This window comes from Pezoporus flaviventris, unplaced genomic scaffold, assembly GCF_033815535.1.
Source record: "Pezoporus flaviventris isolate CSIRO_AGI_PZ_B2104156 unplaced genomic scaffold, CSIRO_AGI_Pfla_v1 ptg000138l, whole genome shotgun sequence".
Classification (NCBI taxonomy): Eukaryota; Metazoa; Chordata; class Aves; order Psittaciformes; family Psittacidae; genus Pezoporus; species Pezoporus flaviventris.
The window spans coordinates 186444-207327 of record NW_026892686.1 but is presented as its reverse complement, the minus strand read 5'-3'; the positions used below and the strand labels follow the sequence as shown (position 1 = coordinate 207327).

At 53.2% G+C, this 20884-nt stretch overlaps 1 protein-coding gene across 1 annotated transcript; it reads right to left on the bottom strand.

Annotated features, from left to right (window-relative positions):
• Nucleotides 1-374: 374 nt before the first annotated feature.
• ARHGAP25 (Rho GTPase activating protein 25) lies at nt 375-18193 on the bottom strand. The gene is made up of 11 exons (XM_061478994.1): nt 17691-18193; nt 13056-13249; nt 11257-11344; nt 10760-10879; nt 8340-8547; nt 6143-6275; nt 5464-5537; nt 5024-5145; nt 3743-3942; nt 2735-3282; nt 375-2021 (listed from the first exon to the last, which is right to left on the bottom strand). Exons 1-11 carry the CDS (start codon nt 17749-17751, stop codon nt 1811-1813), a joined length of 1959 nt encoding a protein of 652 aa, XP_061334978.1. The 5' UTR covers nt 17752-18193; the 3' UTR covers nt 375-1810.
• Nucleotides 18194-20884: the final 2691 nt, after the last annotated feature.

The window sequence follows — 20884 nt, the reverse complement described above, 5'->3', positions numbered from 1 at the left end:
GCCCTGGAGCAGCTCTGACAACCACAAGGAAGAACTGAGAATGGGAACAGTTGCTCTGAAATGATGGCACTTTGGATGCCTCTTGATTTGGGTGACAGGAAGATGTGGCTCCCATAGGTACACGGTGGGATCTTTGACTTGCAGCACCAATGGTGTTGGTGGGGCTTGAAAGAGGCTGCAGGATACAAGAAATGAGTTGTAGTGCATGGGACATGAAGGGGAGGCTTGGGTTGCCCATCTTTGAAGGTGGTTGTGCTCCTTGGGGCTCTTCTCTGCGCTGCCCATCCCTCTGCAAGGCTGTGGAGCTCAGCACCAGCAGGTCCAGGCCCTCTGCTCCAATAGAAAGGAGTGCTCTGACTGAGATTCCAAATGACCAGGTTTGAAACGTACTAATCAGATTTAATCTGATTAACTATTGGCTCTATAATACAGACTGGCTATATACCCAATATTGACTTTTATTCCCTAACAACACATTCCTGCTCCCATCTCCCCTCTTTTTCACACCAGGTTCCCTTTCTCTCCCCAGTCTTTTTCCCTGCAGGCTCTGCCAAGCAGGTCTGCAGCTGCACTTCTCTCTCACCAAAACCAAGTCCTCAGCAGCAGTAATGCAGGGTTTTGCATTAACCTCACCCTGCTTGGCACAGAGGCATCATGCTTGGGACCTCAGATCTGTTGTGGTCTTCCCATTTCTGTCCCCACACAGGCTCTAGGCTGAGGCTTTGTGTGACATAAATGGGGAGGGAAAGGTTTTCTTCCAGACTCCTGTTATTTTCTTTCCTCCATCAAAAGCTTCAGCAGCATCATCGCACTGTGGAAGGGCAACTTACTGGAAGGCAGTGGGCAAGCAAGCTTATAAACAGCCACAGAGGCACCATGAGACCTTCAGGTGCGGTGAGTCTTTATGCCGATGGCAGCAAGCGACAGGCAGAGCCCCAGTGTCATCGTCAGGGTCGAGCCCAGGTTTCCACCACAGTGGCTGAGGAAATCCTGCTGTGTGCTGATGAAATGGTGGAAACCAAAAGCAGAGGCAGGAAGTAAGTCCAGATCTGTTGTTCTTTGAAATAAGTCCATCAGGGAAAACGCAGAAGCCCTTTTTTCTATACCAGGTAAAGCTGCTCCCTGTGTCTGGGAGTGTGAAAGTGCTCCCCAAAGCCTCAGCAGCAGCCCTGCTGTAAGGAACGGTGATTCAAAATAACTGAACAGCCACGTAACTAAAGAGCAGGTTGTGGCACTGTGACTTTTATACCTTGATATTGATGAGTCTGGCACAGCAGAGCAGGTGATGCTGTAGGAGACCTCTTCTCAATGGACCCCACAGGCTGCCTGGGCTTCTCTTGCTCTATAAGAGCAATAACCAACTGTATGTGTTGACGTGAGCATCCCAACAGCAGTGCTGGCAGCATTCACAACCATTATCCAGGCACCCCAGACCTTGGGGCTTTTCCAACTCCATGGATCCAGGATTTATGGCCTTTGTCCCATTCAAAAGCACTGGAGGTACCTCCAGCAAGGAGCCAGCTGGCTGGCAGCAGGGATGCTCAATGCTCCGATTGAGCAGCAAGAAGTGTTGGCCTGTTCTACAGGTTCCTTGAGCAGCTGAAAGAGGAGTTGCAAAAAACACCCAAAAAAGCTAAAGAACATGTTTGAAACTTCCTGTTTCAGAGCATAAATCACGCTGTAACTTCTGGGCTCCTTCCTCCAACCCAGCCTATGGTCAGTAGCAGAACATGGGCCAATACAAGTCCCTGGCTCTGAACCTGCTTGACGTTTCCTATGCACTCATGCAGCTGTGCAAAGCTGCCTTCTCCTAGTTGGTTTTAGCATCACTTTTGCTTGTGGATTTAGCCAAGTTTTTAATCTCCTCCTCAAGCATCCTGTTTTTCTTCTCCACCTCCTCCCAGGAGCGCTCCACGTTCATCAACTTCAGCTCCAGTTGCTCAGATTTCTGCTTCTCCTTCTCAATGTCCTGATTCAGCCTCAACAGTTTGGACCAGACTTCATACTTTTCCTTCTCAAGACTGCAAAGAGAAACGGAGCATGTAAGGATGAGAGCAGAAGAGCGCTTGGAAGTCACCACCTGGTTCTTAAGGAGTCTGCCCTCTGTGTCATTCAGCAATAAAAGAAACCAGAGGTGATGTCCTGATCCCCTGACCCTCAATGGCCACATAATGGCCCATGGCAGGGGGCTGGAACTGGATGATCTTAAGGTCCTTTCCAACCCAAACCGTTCCATGATTCTATAACATGATGCAATAAAGCAATAAATCAATACACCTAGTATATAATAACATGTTAACAATATGTGGAGCTATATAGCACTGATGGTTACAACTGAAAACGTACTGAATTCTGGAGAGCACATTGGTACAATACTGTAGTAATAACAGGAACTGTGACAGTGTGATTATTGCAGAAGCATCACAGTGCCATACAATGATGCCGTAAGAGCTGTAGGCTAGTAATAGAGCATGAGCAACTATGTCATGAGAGTACAGCACATGAGCATTGACTTCTAGATAGCCTAATGCTCCATTTATCATCAGTGCTATAATGCATAGCATTGCTGGTAAATAAATCTGTGCACCCTATGAGCTCATGAATAACATGTACACATGAGCTCATGTATTGCAATAGCATGAGCTGAAGACTTCAAACTCTCCAGAATCATAGAATCAACCAGGTTGGAAAAGACCTTTAAGATCACCAGGTCCGGCCTCTGCGCTTGTGTTACCTTTTAATCTGCTCCTCATAGTCTTTCTTCTGTAGCTCCATCTCTCTTTCCAGCTTCAGGACCATGTTCTGCAGGAGCTCCCTGCTCTCCTCATCAGGCTTGGACACCTCGGGGCTGCTGGTGGCACTGGCTCTTTCCTTTGGCTCACGGCTGGGGCTGGGGCAGGGCAGGAATTCCTTCTCGGAGCCGCTGCCTTCCCCACTCTCTGCCTGGGAAGGGGGAACGTTATCGTAGGTCGAAGCCCGGTGAAGGTCGAGCAGCTTAAAGAGATCATGAGACAACGTTCTCTTGTGTCCCTCGGGGACCACGGGGCGCACGCTGCTCCCAGGGGAGCTTTTCCAGCCCTCCAATGAGTCATTCCTGCCATTGCTGCCTTTCTCCCCCAAGGAAGCAGCTGCCAGGGAAGGTTTCCTGTTGGGTAAAGTCTGAGTTCTTTTCCTTGACTGTGTTTTCCACATCCCCGGTGTATCCTTAGGGCCTTTCTCTTCTCTGGGGGCACTCGAGCTCGCAGCCTGTCCGGGAGCAGCGCTGGAATTCAGGTCACCTCTCTGGAAAACAGACCCATGGCGTTAGGACAGGCTCGTGCTGCGCTGGGAGCAGACACAGGTTGCAGCCAGCTGCCACTGCAGCTCTTAGCCTTGAGCATGCCAATGGGAATGGCCACAAGTTTTCCATAAGAACTAGTGCCGCGCACCACGTTTCCCACTTTTTGCAGAGATTCTTTCTGAGGAAAGCCTTTGATCCTCAATGTTTTCCCTTCGCCAGCAGGAACTGAAAAGGTTTCGTCTGAAAAACTCCAGGAGTTTTTCCCAGAACTGTGGATTTTCCACAGGAAAGTGGGAAGTTTCTCTACATCATCTTCCTGATGCAGATATTCCAAGGATGACCATTCTAGCTCTTTACCCTATTAATAGCTTGCAGTGGCTTGCTGGCCTGCTAGATCCCATCGTAATGAACCCCACATTCTTTAACGTATGGGTCGTTATTCCCTTGGGGATTCAGCCTCACCGTTTGCCTTTGGATCAGTGCATCAGCCCTGACCACCCCGGGGTCCTCAGCTGCTCCCCAGCCCACAGAGCTGCGCAGGATGGGCGCCTTCTTGTCGTTGTTGTGGGCAGGAGGGGAGGGTGGCACATCCTTGGATGGAGGGAAGAGGTTTGCATGGTCGCTGATCAGCACAGTCATCACCTTCTGGATCTGTGGGGTGCCTGCAAGAGAGGAGAGCTCTGTGAGCAGCAAACCCAGTGCGACAGGTTAGGCAAGGGACAGCTTGGTGTTGATCTGAGGGATGGAGCATCTCTTCTATGAGGAGGTGGGATTGTTCAGCCTGGAGAAAAGAAGACTTCAGCGAGACCTCATTGTCACCTTTCGGTTCTTAAAAGGGGCCTATAAGAAAGATGGGGAGAGACTTTTAGCAGGGTCTGTTGCGATAGGATGAGAGGTGATGGTTATAAACTAAAAGAGGGGGATTCAGGCTGGATGTGAGGAAGAAATTCTTTACAATGAGGGTGGTAAAACACTGGCACAGGTTGCCCAGAGAGGTGGCGGATGCCCCATCCCTGGAGACATTCAAGGCCAGGCTGGATGTGGTTCCTGGCAACCTGATCGAGGTGAAGATGTCCCTGCTCATTGCAAGGGGTTGGAACTGGATGAGCTTTGAAGGCCCCTTCCAACCCAAACCATTCTATGATTCTTCCAGCAACACTTCCATTTCTAGATGGTCTTTCTGGTGTCCAAAATGGAGATGCACTTGGAAATGAGATGAAGACAAGAAGCAGGATCATAAAACCAACCAAATCCCCCCAGAACAGCAGGAGCAGCCTATGCAGCAACCAGGACCGGAGCCTGCTCAGCTGCACCGAGCCCCAGATTATGCTGCTTTGCCTCAACAAGCAAACTGCAGTTATCAGTTATACAAGTGGGCAGATGAACATCTCTGCCATCCCCAAGTGATGCCTGCAGAGCAGAGCATCCTTTGGCCTTAACATAGCTCTGCTGCATCTGGCCTTGCCCCTGGGATTCCTGCTTCAAGCAGCAGAAAGGTGACTTCACCAAGTTCCTTAATGGCTTGGAATCTACGGAGGCAACACACAATGCAATTCCTAAGGGTCACCATGAGCATGTTTATAACCTAACTAACATGTGGCTTCACTCTCCCCTGCTGCACTACCTGTGCCCAGGCATGTGTCTGGCTTCTATCCATGGGTTTACTGTAGGAAACGTGGATGTAACCGAGTATTTCAGCATAGGAGGTGCTCCTATGGCACGTGTTCCAGGAGTGCCTTTTACCTCTCATAATAAGGGCAGGATCCTCTCTCTTGGGTCTGATGAGGTTCACTCCAATCACTGTTGCCAGGTTATCCACACTCATCTTGTTGACACTAGAATTCAACTGGATTTCGTGTAGAAACCTGCCAGAATCCCAAGGCAAATACTTGAGTCAGAGAAGGAAGATGCAAGAAGCCTTACCCCCCCCCGCTATAAACCCTGATTCATCCAGCCAGCTTTCCCTCTACATCCCAAGGACAGAAACATGCCTTAGAGCTGCAAACTGGAGCTGGGTCTTACTGGGATCAATAGAAAAACCACCACAGTTCTGGTGCCTCAAAGGGAACCAACCCTTGGCTCAAGAAGGGCTTGTCCAGAGGAGTCAGCCTCAGCCTTTGGGATGGTATTTCTGCTCCCCAACACCGGATCTGAGCTGTTGATGCCTTGTGCAGAGCACTGACCTGCAGACGTAGCTGAGGAGGTTGTAGTTGTCTCTGGGCAGGAGGGACAGCTGCTTCAGGAGGTCCTGATGGCCCTAAATGCAAGTTAAGAAACAGCTCTATGAAGATCCACAGGTTTATGTAGGCCCGGGAATGGCTCTTGGCCGCTCCATCCATCCCCTGGATGGCCTCACCTCTTGGAAATTCCACCTCTCCAACAGAACAAGGGGCATAGAGAAGTTTCTGTACAGTGCTCAGCAAGAAGAGGCAGCCCACTGCCCACCAAAGGGAAGAGCAGGAGCCCCTCCAGCCCAGCAGGCGTGTGATGAGCTCTTCAGATCATGCCTCATCTCTTGCACTCCTTATATATGAACATTTAGGACACTTTTAACCCCAAAGATCCTAAAGTGAAGCACCCTACAAGAAACAAGCCTGCAGTTCACAGAGCTTGTGCTACCAAGGGTATCTGCACAGGAGCAGCATCCATACAGGAGCAGCATCCGTGAGTGGAATTTTGGGGAGGGGGCTTATATAGTAACTCATTGAGTTAGGAAAAGCCGGTTCCCGTTTGTTCCTCACTTTTTCCCCTCCTAAATCCCCTTTCTTTCCTTGCTTCCTCTCACCCAGAGCCCTCCCTCAGCTCGGGCTGAGAACGACACAGGTTATAACGCCCAGCTCAGGGACACAGGAGCACCTTTACCTTCCTCTCATCCGCATCCAGCGCCTGCCCGCACAGCAGGAAATCCTCATACTGCATCCAGGGCACCACCGGCTCCGGCAGCTCCCGCAGGTAGAGCTTGAGCAGCGAGGCCACAGTGTGAACATCCGTATCCCTGCCGAGTGCCAAGAGAGCTCACTCACAAGCTGCGGAGCAAACCCTGCCCTGCTCCGGGAGCATCACAGAACCATGGAATGGTTGGGGTTGGAAAGGACCTTAAGATCATCCAGTTCCAACCCCCTGCCATGGGCAGGGACACCTCACACTAAACCATGGCACCCAAGGCTCTGTCCAACCTGGACTTGAACACTGCCAGGGATGGAGCATTCACATGAGACTCATAACCCTTTGCATGCAAATCCTGCTGGGGCTCTGGGGCTTGGCAGGAGCTGCTCCATGCGGAGCTCGCCTGGGGTTGTGGAGATCAACAGCAATTACTGGAGCTGTGCTGCCGGGACAGATGTTTGCAGCTTTGCATACCATGGAGTTTACATGATGTCAAGGGGACACTGTCAAGATCAGAAGCCTCCCTTTTGACCCACCTTGAAGTGGTTGAACTGTGATAAACTCCCAGCAGAAACCCCCCAGGGCATTTATTTTTAGGACTGTTTGGGGTGGTTTTTTTTTACATCCTACTGGGTTTAACAAATGCACACGGCCACAGAGGAGGACTGCGGAGCTGTGTTTTTGTAGGGCCTACCAATACACACCATTAGGTATCTGTTGGTACTGCAACAAGAGCTGTCGAACACTCCCCAGCCAGTGCTTGGGCATCCAGGAGTGCTTGTGGGAACCCAAACATGCAGCATTCAGGTCACGGCAAACCCCACTATTGGCCTTTCTCCTTGCTAAGAAGATGGTTTCATAGAATCATGGAATGGTTTGGGTTGGAAAGGACCTTAAGAGCCTCCAGTTCCAACCCCCTGCCATGGGCAGGGGCACCTCACACTAAACCATCTCACCCAAGGGCTTGTCCAACGTGGCCTTGAACACTGCCAGGGATGGTGACCCCGAGTTCCCCATAGCAATGCACCTAGCTCAGGGTTATCGTGACAGGGTGATGGGAAAGGGCCAAACTCCCTCTGTATAATAAGCAAGCTTCACCTTCCTATGACCCACGGGCAGGTTACAACAGGAGAGCTCCAACACCCTCAAGGCAAGAAATAGCTGCAAACCCAAGGGTAGGGATGTTTGTGCTGCCAGAGCAGCCCTGGCTCCACTCGCACAGGGCAGGGAGGGGTTAGGTCAAAATCCTGTGTTTTTTTTCCCTAACAAAGCTGCATAAAACGGGATAAACCCAATCCCAATCTCCCCTGGTTCAGTCTAAATCCATTGCTCCTTTTGGGTCCTTCTCTCCCACAAGCAGCCCAGATTTTGCCAGCAGCTCCCAGAGCTCAGGTGATGCCTGAGACCTCTGAAGGTCCCTCCCAACCCAAACCCTTGCATGATCCTGTACGGGGCAGGTCCCCAGCATTGCCAGAGCCAGTATCAACCATCCTCATACACATGCAGCAGCCTGGGTACTCCTTGCCTCAGCTCTGGGGGGTAAGGCAGGGCAGGGATTAAACCAAAAGCCTCACTTTAGGTGCCATGGGAGGGCTTTATAGAGAGGTCCACCAGGGATTTCTCTCTCTTCCCTCCTTTTACGCAGGGCATGGCAGAGATAGCAGTGGCAAACAGCACCCTAAAGCCTCTCTGAGACCTACAGGCAGGGCCAGGCAGCTCTGCAGAGGAAGGGGGTCAGGAGGATGCAGCCAAAATCTCTTTCATGTCTCTATGTGGTTGTAAGCAACAGAAGGAAAATACCACGTCTATGGGCTGGTAGGGAGAGGAATAACTTCTACTGCATGCACTAGGGTGTTCTCTGAGCTTATTTGTGGTCCTTTACTTGCTCTCCTTTCTCTAAACCTCCGTCCCCAGCTGATGGGCTGTGTAGGCTCTTCCCTCTGGCTGCTCCTGCACAAATAACTGCTCTATGGAGCCAGGTTCTTCCTAAACACTTCCCTTTACTCCCATGAATCTCAGCACCCTCTAATTCTGTTTTAGGGGGTTCTGATGGATCCTCTTCCCTTACCAAGCCCTTATGGAGGGCCCACGTTTCCCGCTGGGCTCTCAGGGGGGGTTGACAGGCTGCTTTCCCCCAGGTGTATGAGCAGGAAAGGGGGGGATCCAGCCTTACCGGTCAAATGATGGCCTTTCCCCAGCATCGAAGGCATCCCTGAGCTGCCGCACCAGGTTGTCCTGGCCGGGGAGGCGGAAGATGCCCTCCTCGCTGACGCCGTGCTCCCGGATGAACTCAGCACACTTCTGCACCAGGATGGGGACCTGGTGCTGCCCAAACCTCTGCTCGTAGGCCATGGTCTCTGCCAAGTGCTGCCCGAACACCGCTGGGGAAGGGACAGGGGTCAGAGGAGCCCAAACCCTTCGCTGAAGGCATCAGGTGATAACGCGACAGTGATACCTGCTGTTCTGATAGCACAGGAGCTGTAAGAAGGCTGCAACCTGGGGCAAAGCAGAGCATCTTCCAAAGCAATACTAGCAAAATGAAGCCTTGCTCCTCCTCCAAATAACAGCTCTCAAACTGGCTCAAACCAAGCAGTGAGCCTTGTTTTCTGCCATGCCATTTGCCTGCCTTGGAGCAGCGTGCTGATGCAGAGGGAGGCAGGGACAGCATGAAGGCTGATGGCACAGGGAGAAAAAGCAAGCTGGAGGCTATAGAAAGCACAGAGACCACCAAGAAAGAAGGAAAACAGAGGTTTGGAGGTGGAAGTCTGACTGGATCAGTGGCTTTTATTCCCCCTCCCTTCTCCTTTCCCCCCATGCAGGGAGCAGAAGCAGGCGGTACCTGTCCTTTGCAGCAATGGCTTTTTCCTCCTGAACTCACAGCAGAAGAGCTCAAAGGTGGGAAGGCAGCAGCCTGCATCCCAGCTCTTCCTCCTCGGAGCCTGGGGCATGGTCAAGCAGCCAAATCCAAGCTCGAGCTCTGGGATATATATCAATGGTAACGGGTTCAATGGTCCTCTACCATGGTTTTGGCCCAGCAGCGCCTGGGATGCGTTCACCTTATGCTCTGAAAGCTGAAACAATTCCTGTGCATCTTCCAGAGGAGGAAAAGGCAAGCAAACACCCATCTGGCACCACAGGGCTTGTCAGGACCTGCCTGATCACGGGGATTTTCAGTTATAACTCACTTATGCTTTTAAACTATTAATATAAACCTGTCATTGTGCACAAGGAAAGCAAATAGCTGCTCCCCCCTTCTCTTTGCTTTGGTAGCTGAGAGTGAATCACTTCTTTAACTGCAAACAGGCAGGCTGCTTAATGTGGGGGTACCTCCAATGCAGTGCCCATGGCCGGATCCTGTGCACGGAGGCAGCCAGCCCTGCACATCCCCTCCCACGTTTTGGAGATGCTTTTGCTGTTGCTTCACCCTTCGCAGCTTCTCTGCTTTTTGGTACTGCTGCAAATGGAAGGTTTTGATCACATAAAGGTCCCTTTACCCAGCCAGAAGAAACTGGCAGCCCCCCAGGCTTAAGCAAGGCTCAGGTTGTTATTAAACATTAGAGCCAGGCAGGGCAATGCCTTGAGAATCTGTGGCTCATGCAATGCTCCTTTCAGATGCCACCCCCAGGGCACAGCACGGTTCAGTCAGAGGCAGGAAACACCAGGGCTGCAGAGGAAAGCAAAACTGTGTTGTGCTTTAGGTGATGCTTAACCTGTGCCACAGCAAAAGAGCTCAATTGGCAGCTCCTACCTGCCTCTGAACGGCTGTGATTTATGGTCACACAGGAGCTAGGGGAGCCCAGAGCTCCATTGTGCTTGAATGACAGAGCTGAAGGGCAGGGAGGCTATAAAACAGCATGCAAACAGTCAGGGCAAGGCACGGAGGGAGGGAGGAGAGGCTTGGGGTGAGCATCCAGGTTAGTGCTCTTCTGGAAGAGAGCTTAAAAGCCCCATTCCTTCGGTGGGTTTTGCTTATAGGAGTTCACCCTCGTTGGAGGAGTTCATCCTTATAGGAAAAGTGGCTGGAATGACCTTGGCTGCTTCCTTTGTGGGCAAGTTTATGGTGGGCTCCTGTCTGGTGGGCTCGTGTTTTATACCTCCCTGACCACAGCGTTGTAATGGCACCAATGCCTCCCCAGAGAGGGGCTGGAAGCAAGGATGCTGTTGCCACAAGCCTTGCTTGTGCCTGAGGAGGGTGGTTGCATGGCCAAGGCAGAAGGGCTGGGCTGAGCAAAGAGAGCAAAGCAAGGACATGGGCAGGTTAAAGGCAGGATTTGTGAGCCCCAACAGGGTTGTTTGCAAGGGCAACGTTATCTGGGGGCAAGAATTCAATGAGGAAGCTTGCAAAAGAGCTTGAAACCAGCCCAGAAACCTTCCTTCGTGCTTGGCTGCCATTCACTTAACGCTGCCCATGCTTGCAGCAGACCCAGCACCCCAGGGCCTGGCCCAGGAATAGGTTCCTGAGGTGTTGCAGTCACATCGCAGCTCCATCACCCAGTTGAGTGGGTTTATGAGCCTAGCTTTGAATCCCTTGCACTGCAGCCCATGAGGCAGGGAGAAACGGGCTCTCCGGGAGCTGTCCCTGCTCTCCTTTACCTCCTGATGTAGACCCCAGCACCCGCCGGATGGATTTAACCCATTCTTCCATCTCAGACTGGGAATTCGCCATGAGCACGCAGGTGTCCTGCCCGGCCCGGCTCTGCTCTCCGGAGAAGCCTGCAAAGAACCATTTATTATCATGTACAGGGAGGATTGGAGGAGCAAAGACACATTCTTCTGCTGGGTTTCCTTCCTAAATGCTTTCGGCTCCAAATTTCCCCCTTGGTCTCTGCTTGGCTCTGAAATGAAGCAGTGCTTTTGTATTGCGCGCTCACTGAAGGGCTGCAAGAAGGGAACAGAAACTGCTGAGCAGTGCAGCTGGGCGCTGGGTAAGGGCCCTCCTCCAGCCCCAACATGGGAAGAGTGGAAGCAAGGTGGCAGTTTGCATGTGCAGCTCAACACTGGGAGACACTGGGAAGAAAGGGGAGGAAAAAGAGTGGCCCAAATGGCTCCGGGGGGACCCACAAGCATGCAGCAGAGGGAAGCATCCTCACCTGGGATGATCTCAAAGATGAACTTCCCTCCTTCCTCTGGGCTGCTGGCCACCTCCTTGATGGTGCTTCCCTGGAGGGACAGGCAGCCCTAGGACAAAGCAGAGCAGGAGCTGCAAAGATGGCCTATTACTACCCCGTGTAAGCATTGAGGAACAAAGCCCTTCTTAGGAGCAGGTTGCAGGAGCTGGTGAGCTTTGTGTATCATCTGCTACGAATTACTGCTCAGACATTGAGGGATGCTTCCTAAGTGCCACTTTTTTCTGATGAAGGGGTTCTCAGAATGGTTATTTTGCTCTTTTCCTATTTTCCCCCCTTCTCATGTGTTTTCTACCCCCTGATGGGAGTGGAAGAAGAGAGCACAAAGGAGAAGGCACTGAACAAAGCACTGGAGCAGGAAACCTGCTCCTTTAACACCGCATCACTTAAACCCCCAAACCAAACCCAAAGTTTGCAGCAGAGGAGGAGAGAAAAAGAAGAAAAGGAAGGGGAAATAAAAAAGCAAAGTGTTAAAGAGCCATTGCTTTTGGACCTTCCTTTCCCCAGCCATCACAATGGGCACGGGCAACCCGGTCCTGGCTGGAGGGGACGGATGGGAGCGGCTGAGGCATGTGGGGACTGAGTGGGGGTGAGTCAGCACCAGAGGAAACAGGGCCCTGCCGTAGACATGAAGCTTCAGCCTCCTGAAAGCCACTGGGCTCCTGCGGGAGGACTTTTAGTGCTCCAAAAGCCTGGATTGCAGCTGGATCAATCAGAATAATGATGGGATCAGAGAGGCTTGAAGTGAGCTCTGGGAGCAAGTCCAGAGGAGGCCACGAGGATGCTCAGGAGCTGCAGCAGCTCCCGTATGGAGCCAGGCTGAGAACATTGGGGCTGTTCAGGCTGGAGAAGAGAAGCTGCATGGAGACCTCAGAGCAGCTTCCAGTGTCTGAAGGGGGCTACAAGGATGCTGCAGAGGGGCTCTTCATTAGGGACTGCAAGGATAGGACAAGGGGTGATGGGTTCAGACTGAAACAGGGGGAGTTCAGGTTGGAGATAAGGAAGAAGTGATTTATGTGAGGGTGCTGAGGCGCTGGCACAGGGTGCCCAGAGAAGCTGTGGCTGCCCCATCCCTGGCAGTGTTCAAGGCCAGGTTGGACACAGGGGCTTGGAGCAAGCTGCTCCAGTGGAAGGGGTCCCTGCCTGTGGCAGGGGCTTGGAACGGGAGGAGCTTTAAGGTCCCTTCCAACCCAAACCAGGCTGGGGTTCTGTGGTGCATCAGGGTCACGGGCAGAGCACTTTCTGTTTCTATACCCCATTTACAATGGGGGAGGCAGTTCCTCCCAGTCACCCTGAGACAGGGCAAAGCCAGAAATGGGACCTGCATCTTGCCAGACTCAGTCCTGTGCTTTCACCCCGAGGATCTACCAACTGCCTGCAGGCACTTGAAGAGTTCAAGTAGATAGAATCATGGAATGGTTTGGGTTGGAAAGGACCTTAAGATCGTGCAGTTCCAACCCCCTGCCATGGGCAGGGACACCTCACACTAAACCATGGCACCCAAAGCTTCGTCCAACCTGGCCTTGAACACTGCCAGGGATGGAGCATTCACCACTTCTTTGGGCAGCCTGTGCCAGCGCCTCAGCACCCTCGCAGTAAAGAAAGTGCATCCATGAAGCTCCCGACCAGGGTATCTCATCTCCAGTACTGCCCAGAGGCAGAAAACTCCTTCAACGACACCCTCCTCCAGCCCCATCCCAAACCATTTCCCCATGAGCAAAGCTGTAAGAAAAGGGATGCAAAACCCAGCATCCTCTTCCTACCTGTGGCTTGACATCGTCCTCATCCTTGTAGTAGTAAAGCTGCTGCCCCTTGAGCACGAAGTAGCGCTGCTGCCAGTTCTTGACGATGGAGCGCTGCTTCTTGAGCCAGCCGTCCTTCAGGGTCCGCTGCAGAGCACTGGGGGCTCCCGGCCCGGCACCCGCTGCGTCCCCACTCATCACGCTCCTGGACCGCGCTGCCGGGGAAGGAGATTGATGGGGATACAGGCGGGGGACAAGGCACCAGCGGCCCCCAGGGCTGAGGGATGCTCCAGCAGCGAGCGCGGCTCTGCCCCTCCGCCTGCACCCAGCGGGGTGGCTGCAGGGTTTAAAGGAAGTGGCTGCAGTATCTGCGAGCGGGCGCTTCCTTTTCCTGCGTGGGGGGAATTGTGGTGCGAGCGAGAAGGAAACCATCAGGGGTTGTTTCATGGGGCGGGTGTTTTCCTTACACCCACCCCAAAGAGCCTGCAGCAGCGCCGGGACCCGGCCCGACTTGGAAAGAAACCGGTTGGAAGATGTGGTTCTGTTATGGGAGAGCTTTGCATCGTGGTTTCCATGGTCAGCTCTCACACAGTGGGAGTGGAAAGTCTCCAAAGTACAGTGTGGATTCAGAGCATCCTCTCCTCTCCGCATGGCCACTGAGGGACCAGCAGCATGGGCCTGTGGCATCCCTAAATGCTTCTGTGAGAGGGATCGTTTCCTGCTTGGGAGGGATGGTTTCCAGAAGGGATTCTTGCCTCTGGACCAAGCACTGCAGGACCCCAGTGCCAATGTAGCTGAACAGAGTTAGCATCTGTGCTCATGGGGCAAAACCAATGACTGCAGGGGAATTCAGCCTCACATCTGGAGGAGATGTAGGGCACCTCCCGAGGTCCTACATCTCCCTGCTAACACAGAGCTGGTGGCACCTGGCTGAGTGCCATGGTGCAGAGAGTGGAGCAGGATTCGGCCCCCTGAGCCCAGCAGCATTTGCTGGCAGAGGATGTTCAGGCTGAGCTGGGAGGGAAGCGTTGTGCAATGCTGTGGGATGGGGGAAGCTGCAGCAGGCCCATATCTCTGCCCCCAGACGCCTGAGCTGGGCAGCAGAGCAGAGCTGCAGAAGCTGTGGTAGATAGGAGTGTCAGTGAATCCTGGGCCTGAGTGCAAAGGACAGGCTTAAAAGAGGAGGAAAGTCACCCACTGCTGCCTCGTGATGCACAGACACCCATAGGGAGTGTGAGACTGCAAAGCACCCAGTGCCCAGTTGCTTCTGAGGTTCAGCATCATGCCCAGCTTCCCCTTCTGAAACCCCCTGGAGCAAGACACCCTTGCCTTGGTCCTTCAGAGCCAGGCTTGCGTAGAGCCCTCTGAGCTCACCTCCACACCTCAAACCTGCCACGGGATGCAGATCCCTTCCCCGAAACCCAACAAGGATGTGGGTCTCAAAGTCACCCTTCCAAGTGCCCTGAGGATGCTGCTTGTGTCTCAGTGCGTGCTGCTGCGGGATGGATGCCCCCTGCAGAGGATGCAGGTGTAAGAACGGGATTTTCCAGCTGCTTCCCTTGAAAAATGCTGGTGCTGGGAATCACCCTGATGCAGAAACCAAAGCGGGGTTCCCAGATTGCACCTCAAACTCCAGGCAGCCTCTTTGTTCTTTGCCAAAACATCTGCATTTACCCAAATCCCATAAGCGCTCGCATGAATCTCAGCGAACCACTCAGGAGCATCGCTCCTCTCCGTACACCATGTTCCTTCATGTCTTGTGGCTGCTGCCAGCTCCTCAGGGACGAGGGCTTCTGGGAATGATGTGCAGCTGTTGGGAGCAGGGATGCTGCAGGGTGCAGGGCACGGAGAGCACAGCCCACCACCAAAGAGCAAATCCCAAATGGATTGCCTCCAAACCAGCCCCGTTCTGCAGAAAGCAGCTCTCCCATCATCCAGCACTCTGATGCCTTCCCGAACCCTCTCCCATCACAGGACCACAGCAGAGATGCTGATGTTCACTTGTACCACTCACATTTGCAGAGTGAAAGCTGCACATTTGCAGAGTGAAAGCACTGATGTCCATGAGGGCTTAGTGCGAAGTGAAGCTCTTATAACGCAGCTCCCATCCTGATGGGTGGAAATCAGGGATGCGTCTCCATCCACCAGCTCTGTGTTCCCAAAATTCCCTTCCCCACGTGGCTCAGCCCAGCCCAGCAGCGCTGATATTGCAGTGGCACGAGATGTGGGAAGAGAAATCATGTCTTATGTAAAAGGCAATGGTTTACTACCCCTTATTGCAGATACCAATCACCCTCCAAGCCAGCCACGGCTGCATCAGGGCTCCGCACCATGGAAAGGCATCACCCCATCCGTCTGCTACCCAGGGGTTCCTCCTGCTCTCAGCCTTAAGCTTAATTTGCCTGGTCCTTGCAGGAAATCAGGTTTCTCTCTCCCTCTGTGTAAGGGGTGTGCATTTCCTTGGGTCCCCTTTCTTTAGCATTAGCCAAAGACTCGCAGAACAACTGGAGGCTTAGCCATGCCCATGCACAGTGTGAACACAGAGATGTATGCTCCTGCTGCGTGAGGCAGCTCACCCTGCCATCCAGACGGGTTTGGATGTGAGGCTTGGGCTCACTTAAGGCCCAAAGAGCAGTTTACAGGCTCCTTCCTCCCCAAAAGCCGTGCCCATGGCAGGGCTCATGCACAGCATGGGGAGGAGCTGCCCTGGGAGCTCAGCTTTTCCCTTGGCTCTCACCAAAGGGGGGTCCAGCCTTTGCAATCATCTCCTTCACCACCACATCCCTGCCACGCTTGGCTCCTCCTTGCCACCCTTGTGGGGCAGAAAAGCAAACGTGGTGCCTCCCAAAGCGTTTCCTGTGGCAAGGGCCTCTGAAGTTGAATGTTTCCTCCAAAACAACCTCACTCTCCCTCCAGCCATGGGCACTCCGCAGAGAGGAGCCCTCCCAAAGTGTGAACGCAGGAGGAATTCCCACCGTGGCATCCACATCAAAGGCCTTGCCTTGGGCAAGAGCCCTCCCTGCCATCTCCTCTGCTCCTGCCCCACAGGAGGCATGTTGGGCATTGCAAAAGCAAAAGTGCCACAAGAATCCTAGAGCCAACGGGGTTGGAAAAGACCTTTTCAGCTCATCAAGTCCAACCCTCCTGCAATGAGCATCACAAATGGCATCTCCTTCGTTGAACTGAAGAGCTTTGTGAGGAAGAGCTGCCCAGGGGCCTCCAAAAGCTGCTTGGGCCACCACCGTGGCCCAGAGTGAGGAGGGGGAAGTGTCCTGAAGCCAGGAGGAGCCAGCAAGGGTGACTAATGTGCAGATGCTTTCCACTAGCAAGTCACATCCCTACTGCAGCCCTATAGACAGTAGTGGTCGGTTCCCAGCCCCAAAGCAAGAAAGGATTTAGCCATTGCTCCATGACCTCCGTGCAAAACAATATTAATAACCCTAAAAATGGGTAATGTAGAAATCCGGGATGCTTCTGTGATAACCACGTGGGGATTTCTCCACTGTTGTCCTGCAGGCTGATGAATGCAGATGGTGGCACTGCCTGAGGGCTCCATCCTGAATCCCCCATCCCTGGCAGTGCTCAAGGCCAGGTTGGACAGGGCTTGGAGCAAGCTGCTCTAGTGGAAGGGGTCCCTGCCTATGTCAGGAGGCTGGAACTGGATGGGCTTTAAGGTCCCTTCAACCCCAACCATTCTAGGATTGAATGAAAGCTCCTGGATGACCCAGGGGCTCGTCCTGTGCACAGCCGAGCCCAAGGGGACTCTTCATTTGGGGCCTTGTGTGAGGTGAAGCTTTGACCACCCCAATGAAAGCAGCTTCAGATGGAATACCAAATTGCCCTTTGCAAGATAATCCAGCCAGGATGACATTGCAAGGCACAGGGAGGAAGAGCTCAGCGCACAGCGACCAGCATCAGGGTCAAATCTGTTTGCTGCTAGGAGAAATCAAGGTGTCAGTGTGTCCCAGCCATGCTTTGGCCAGTGCCAGGGGCACAGATTGCCCCAGTGCATGCACAAGGCTGGACTCGTGCACCCCTTCCTCAATGGCAGCATCCTCGCCACTGGGGATGCTTGACCCCAAAGCAGGCCTTGGTTCTCCTGTGTGCTTTGGCCAAGGAACCTGCCATTGGGCTCAGAGGTGTTCCCAAGTGGGTTTTATGCTGGAGCCATGAGCAGAAGCAGGAGATGAGCCAGGAAATCAGGCAGTGAAGCTGTCCCACAGCACAGAGCCCAGCATGGGCATCAGAGGGCTCTTCATCAAGAGGTTTCCTCAGTGAGAGGAAACCGATGACGTTGGGGTGGGAGAAGAAACCTGAGCAAGGGCGAGATTGCTTCCTCCAGCCCACACTGCAAGGCTTGCACCAGCAGAAGGAGCCCATGTGGTTGAGATGCCCCCAAACCTGGGTCATGGGTGGGCAGCAGCCCCGTGATGCCAAGCCCCTCCGTTCCCCACCCTACCGAGGCAGCCCCAGCGCACGGCATCCCTCTGTGACAGCTTTGCAAACCACCTCATTTGCTGTCCCAAAAGTAGCTGGAGGCCAGAAGTGGGTTTGGGTCAGGGCCATAGCCAGAACTGCAGCTGGGCTTGGCCGCAAGCACCCATCAGACCCCGAATGGCTGAAGCAGGAACAGAAGAGCATAAGGAAACCCGGTACCTATTTTCGCAGCATCCATTCTGAGGTTGAAATCCCAGTTCCGTGGCAGCTTGAGGGACATTCCGGACCAGGAAAGGCTTTTTGTTTCTTAAGGGACGGGCCTTGCTTAGGAGCCGGGCGGAAACAAAGCCCTGAGGTCCTATGGGGACCCCGCACCAAGAGCAACAGCTCAGCAAGGGTTGATTTACCAACGTGCTTCCTCTTCCCTCCTCTGCGGGCGGCTCGGAACAACCCATAAAAGTACCTTCCTGCCCTGCTCTCCTCTGAAGCTCCTCTCTGCCTTCCCAATGATGCCGAGGTGATGATGCTGCCTTTCCTGCTCCCTTCTTTGATGGATGCAGGGATGCGTGGTCCCAGCCTGCACCCTGCCCGGGGCTGCGCTCTGCTCCTTGCATTTGAGGAAGTGGATGTCCTCCTCGGTGCACCAGCAAACTGCTCACTGCCCCACACAGAGTTCTGGGATGTGTTGTGCTCCGCAGCAAAGCAGGGCAGAGCATGGCCAGATGGCACTGGATGGCGGCTCTGGATGTCCTGGTGCATCCCTGTGGTGCAGGGGTGTCTTTTGTGCTTCTTATTGCGGCTGCTCAATAGCCCTTATGGCTGATTTAAGGCTTTTAAGTCCACTTTGTAACTGGTAGGAGCAGAATAGGGATGAAAGGGATCTTGGAGGAAAGGCTGTGGCTATCAGAGCAGTGATGGTCAAGGGATGTGGGCACAGACCCCACCAGGTCGAGCAGCACCTCTTTCCCTGCTGACAACAGTGAGTGTATCCTGTTCCTAAATGGCATTTAGGGCTGGTTTTCCACAGAAGAGATGGCTGTGCAGCTGCAAATGTGACTAGACTGGGATGCAGCTCTTGAGACCCGGGCTAACTGCAATGTGGCACTCGCAAACACCCGAGGGAACAGAAAGCAGCGTGCCCTGAAGGCTTAATGGAGGCCTCCATCCCATTCCCCCCCCCATACTGGGGAAGCCCAGGCCCTGTGCAGGGGGAAGTTGCTCTGAACAGAAGCAGAAATAGGGACGTGGGGAGCGCAGGGGCTGACAGAGGCCACTGGTTCCTGCTGGGGTTTGCAGCCCAGCCGCTCGCAAAGGCTTTGCTCGGTGCTGCAGTGTGAATTGAGGATGCGGCTCTCGGGGCCACAGCACAGCCAGGGTGGGTTAATCCCAGCTGAGGAATGGATCTGTTGCTTTGAGCATGAGTGGAGCCAGCTCAGAGATCCCCAGCTCACACATTCCACTGCTGGGTGGCCATAGAGAACGTGATGGTGCGGGAAGTGGTGCTGGCGCAATGGAGCAGCCCGAGCTTGAACCACATTAACCCCAACACCCTGCTCTGGACCCAAACTGCCTGATTTAACTCACTTTTTGCTGGACCCCAAGCAGAAGGCCCTGGATTAAACATGTTTCCTCTGCATTCTAATACCTGCTGTAGGGACTTGTATGTTTCAGTCCTACCTTTCTCTTCAACCCGTTCTCTTTCTTATGCAGCAGACGTTGTGAACAGCTTTTCCCCACCTGCCTGTGTGAACAGGATGTCACGCAGCGCTTTCCCCTCCTCTAGAAAGAGGACAGTGAGTAGTTTAGCTCAAACTCATGCATTTCAGCTCCACCACAACAGCTCAGCCCAAACCAAGCCTTCACAAACACCCTAGAGGGCCCTTCCAGATGCCCCGTGGAGCACCGGGTTGCTGCCTCCACCAGTGGGAAAGGACATCTCAACACTGGGGTGCTTTCTTAGCAGCTGAGCCAGGCAGCCTGCTCCTGAACCAAATGCCCCAGGGGAACGTTAAAAGGGTAAATCTCAGCCCATAAGGGTGGTTGTTTTACATCCCTCCTCTATCAGGGTCTCATGGAAGGTGTGTCTGGGCAGAGACCTGCTTGCAGGAAGGCAGCCCTGGGCTGAGGTCTACTGTGGGTTCTGGGTCTGGAGCACAGCTCACACCAAGATTCCTACTGGGAATTTGTACTTTTCAACGTGTGAGTTCATTACATTGGCACAGAATGGGGAGAAACAAGGAGGGATCTTTCAGAACAGGGTGCCCAGAGAAGCCGTGGCTGCCCCATCCCTGGCAGTGTTCAAGGCCAGGTTGGACACAGGGGCTTGGAGCAAGCTGCTCCAGTGGAAGGGGTCCCTGCCCATGGCAGGGGCTGGAGCTGGATGAGCTTTAAGGTCCCTTCACCCCAAACCATGCTATGAAGCTATGACTCAGCTTAAATGGAAGCAGCAATGCTGATAGCCTCTGGGGCTGGTGTGTCAGATGATGTGTGTGACTCACTGGTAGGCAGTTGCTGAAAGATTTAACACGAGCAGATCCTTCAAGACCTCTCAGCATCTCATTGCTTCATAGCACGGCACTGCTCAGCAGCTTCCTACTTAACCTGCACGCTCCTCCTTGGGTGATGTGTAACAACACAAGAGCTGGGGCTCTGGAGTAATGCTGTAGAGAGAGGGCAGCACATTAGGTTGTTGATGGAGGATTAAGTTACCTGAACACGGGGACCCAGTGTGACAGGAAGCAGAAAGAAGGCTACTGCTGGGTTGGGCTGGGCTTAGCTGATAAGTCAAAACCACTCAAAATAACACAAGATCTAAAACTAGTGCTCTAACCACACACATCAGGAGAAACAGCTGAAAGGAAGCTGCAATTGATGCTAGGTGGAAGTCCAGCAGCTTTCCACATTCCCAATGAAAGCTTTAGGGTAAAACGGGCTCAGCTGCAGGAGGCAGCAGCGTCAACACCTCCCTTGGATCAACACCATCTTGGATCAGATGAGCCTGGATGGTCTGGTCATAGAATGGCTTGGGTTGGAAAGGACCTTAAGATCAACCAATTCCAACCCCCTGCCATGGGCAGGGACACCTTCCACTAGAGCAGCTTGCTCCAAGCCCCATCCAACCTGACCTGTGTGCTCAGCCCATCTCCAGCTTTCATGTCTGTCTTTGCCACAACCAGTTTGCTCTTAGGAAGATCCCTAAGGAACAAGAGCTACAGGGCAAGGAATGGTGGAAGCCCAGGTTAAAACAGACCCATCTGCTTCGCAGAACATGGACAAGAGGCTTTCAGCATCTCCCACACAGCACTGAATAAAACACTACAGATAATGGAACTTATATTTATTTAACAGTAACACATAGTATATAAATAGGGTAAATACTTTAAAATATACAATATATCACATCTGGACATTCG

Bases quoted from the DNA above. Each gene is read 5' to 3' on its own strand.
- ARHGAP25 (XM_061478994.1), bottom strand. From the start codon at position 17,751: ATGTCCCTCAAGCTGCCACGGAACTGGGATTTCAACCTCAGAATGGAT. The intron at 10,880-11,256 runs GTGAGGATGCTT...GGTTCTTTGCAG, and splicing joins CATCTTTGAGATCATCCCAG to GCTTCTCCGGAGAGCAGAGC. The intron at 3,283-3,742 runs GTGAGGCTGAAT...TCTGTTTTCCAG, and splicing joins CACTGATCCAAAGGCAAACG to AGAGGTGACCTGAATTCCAG.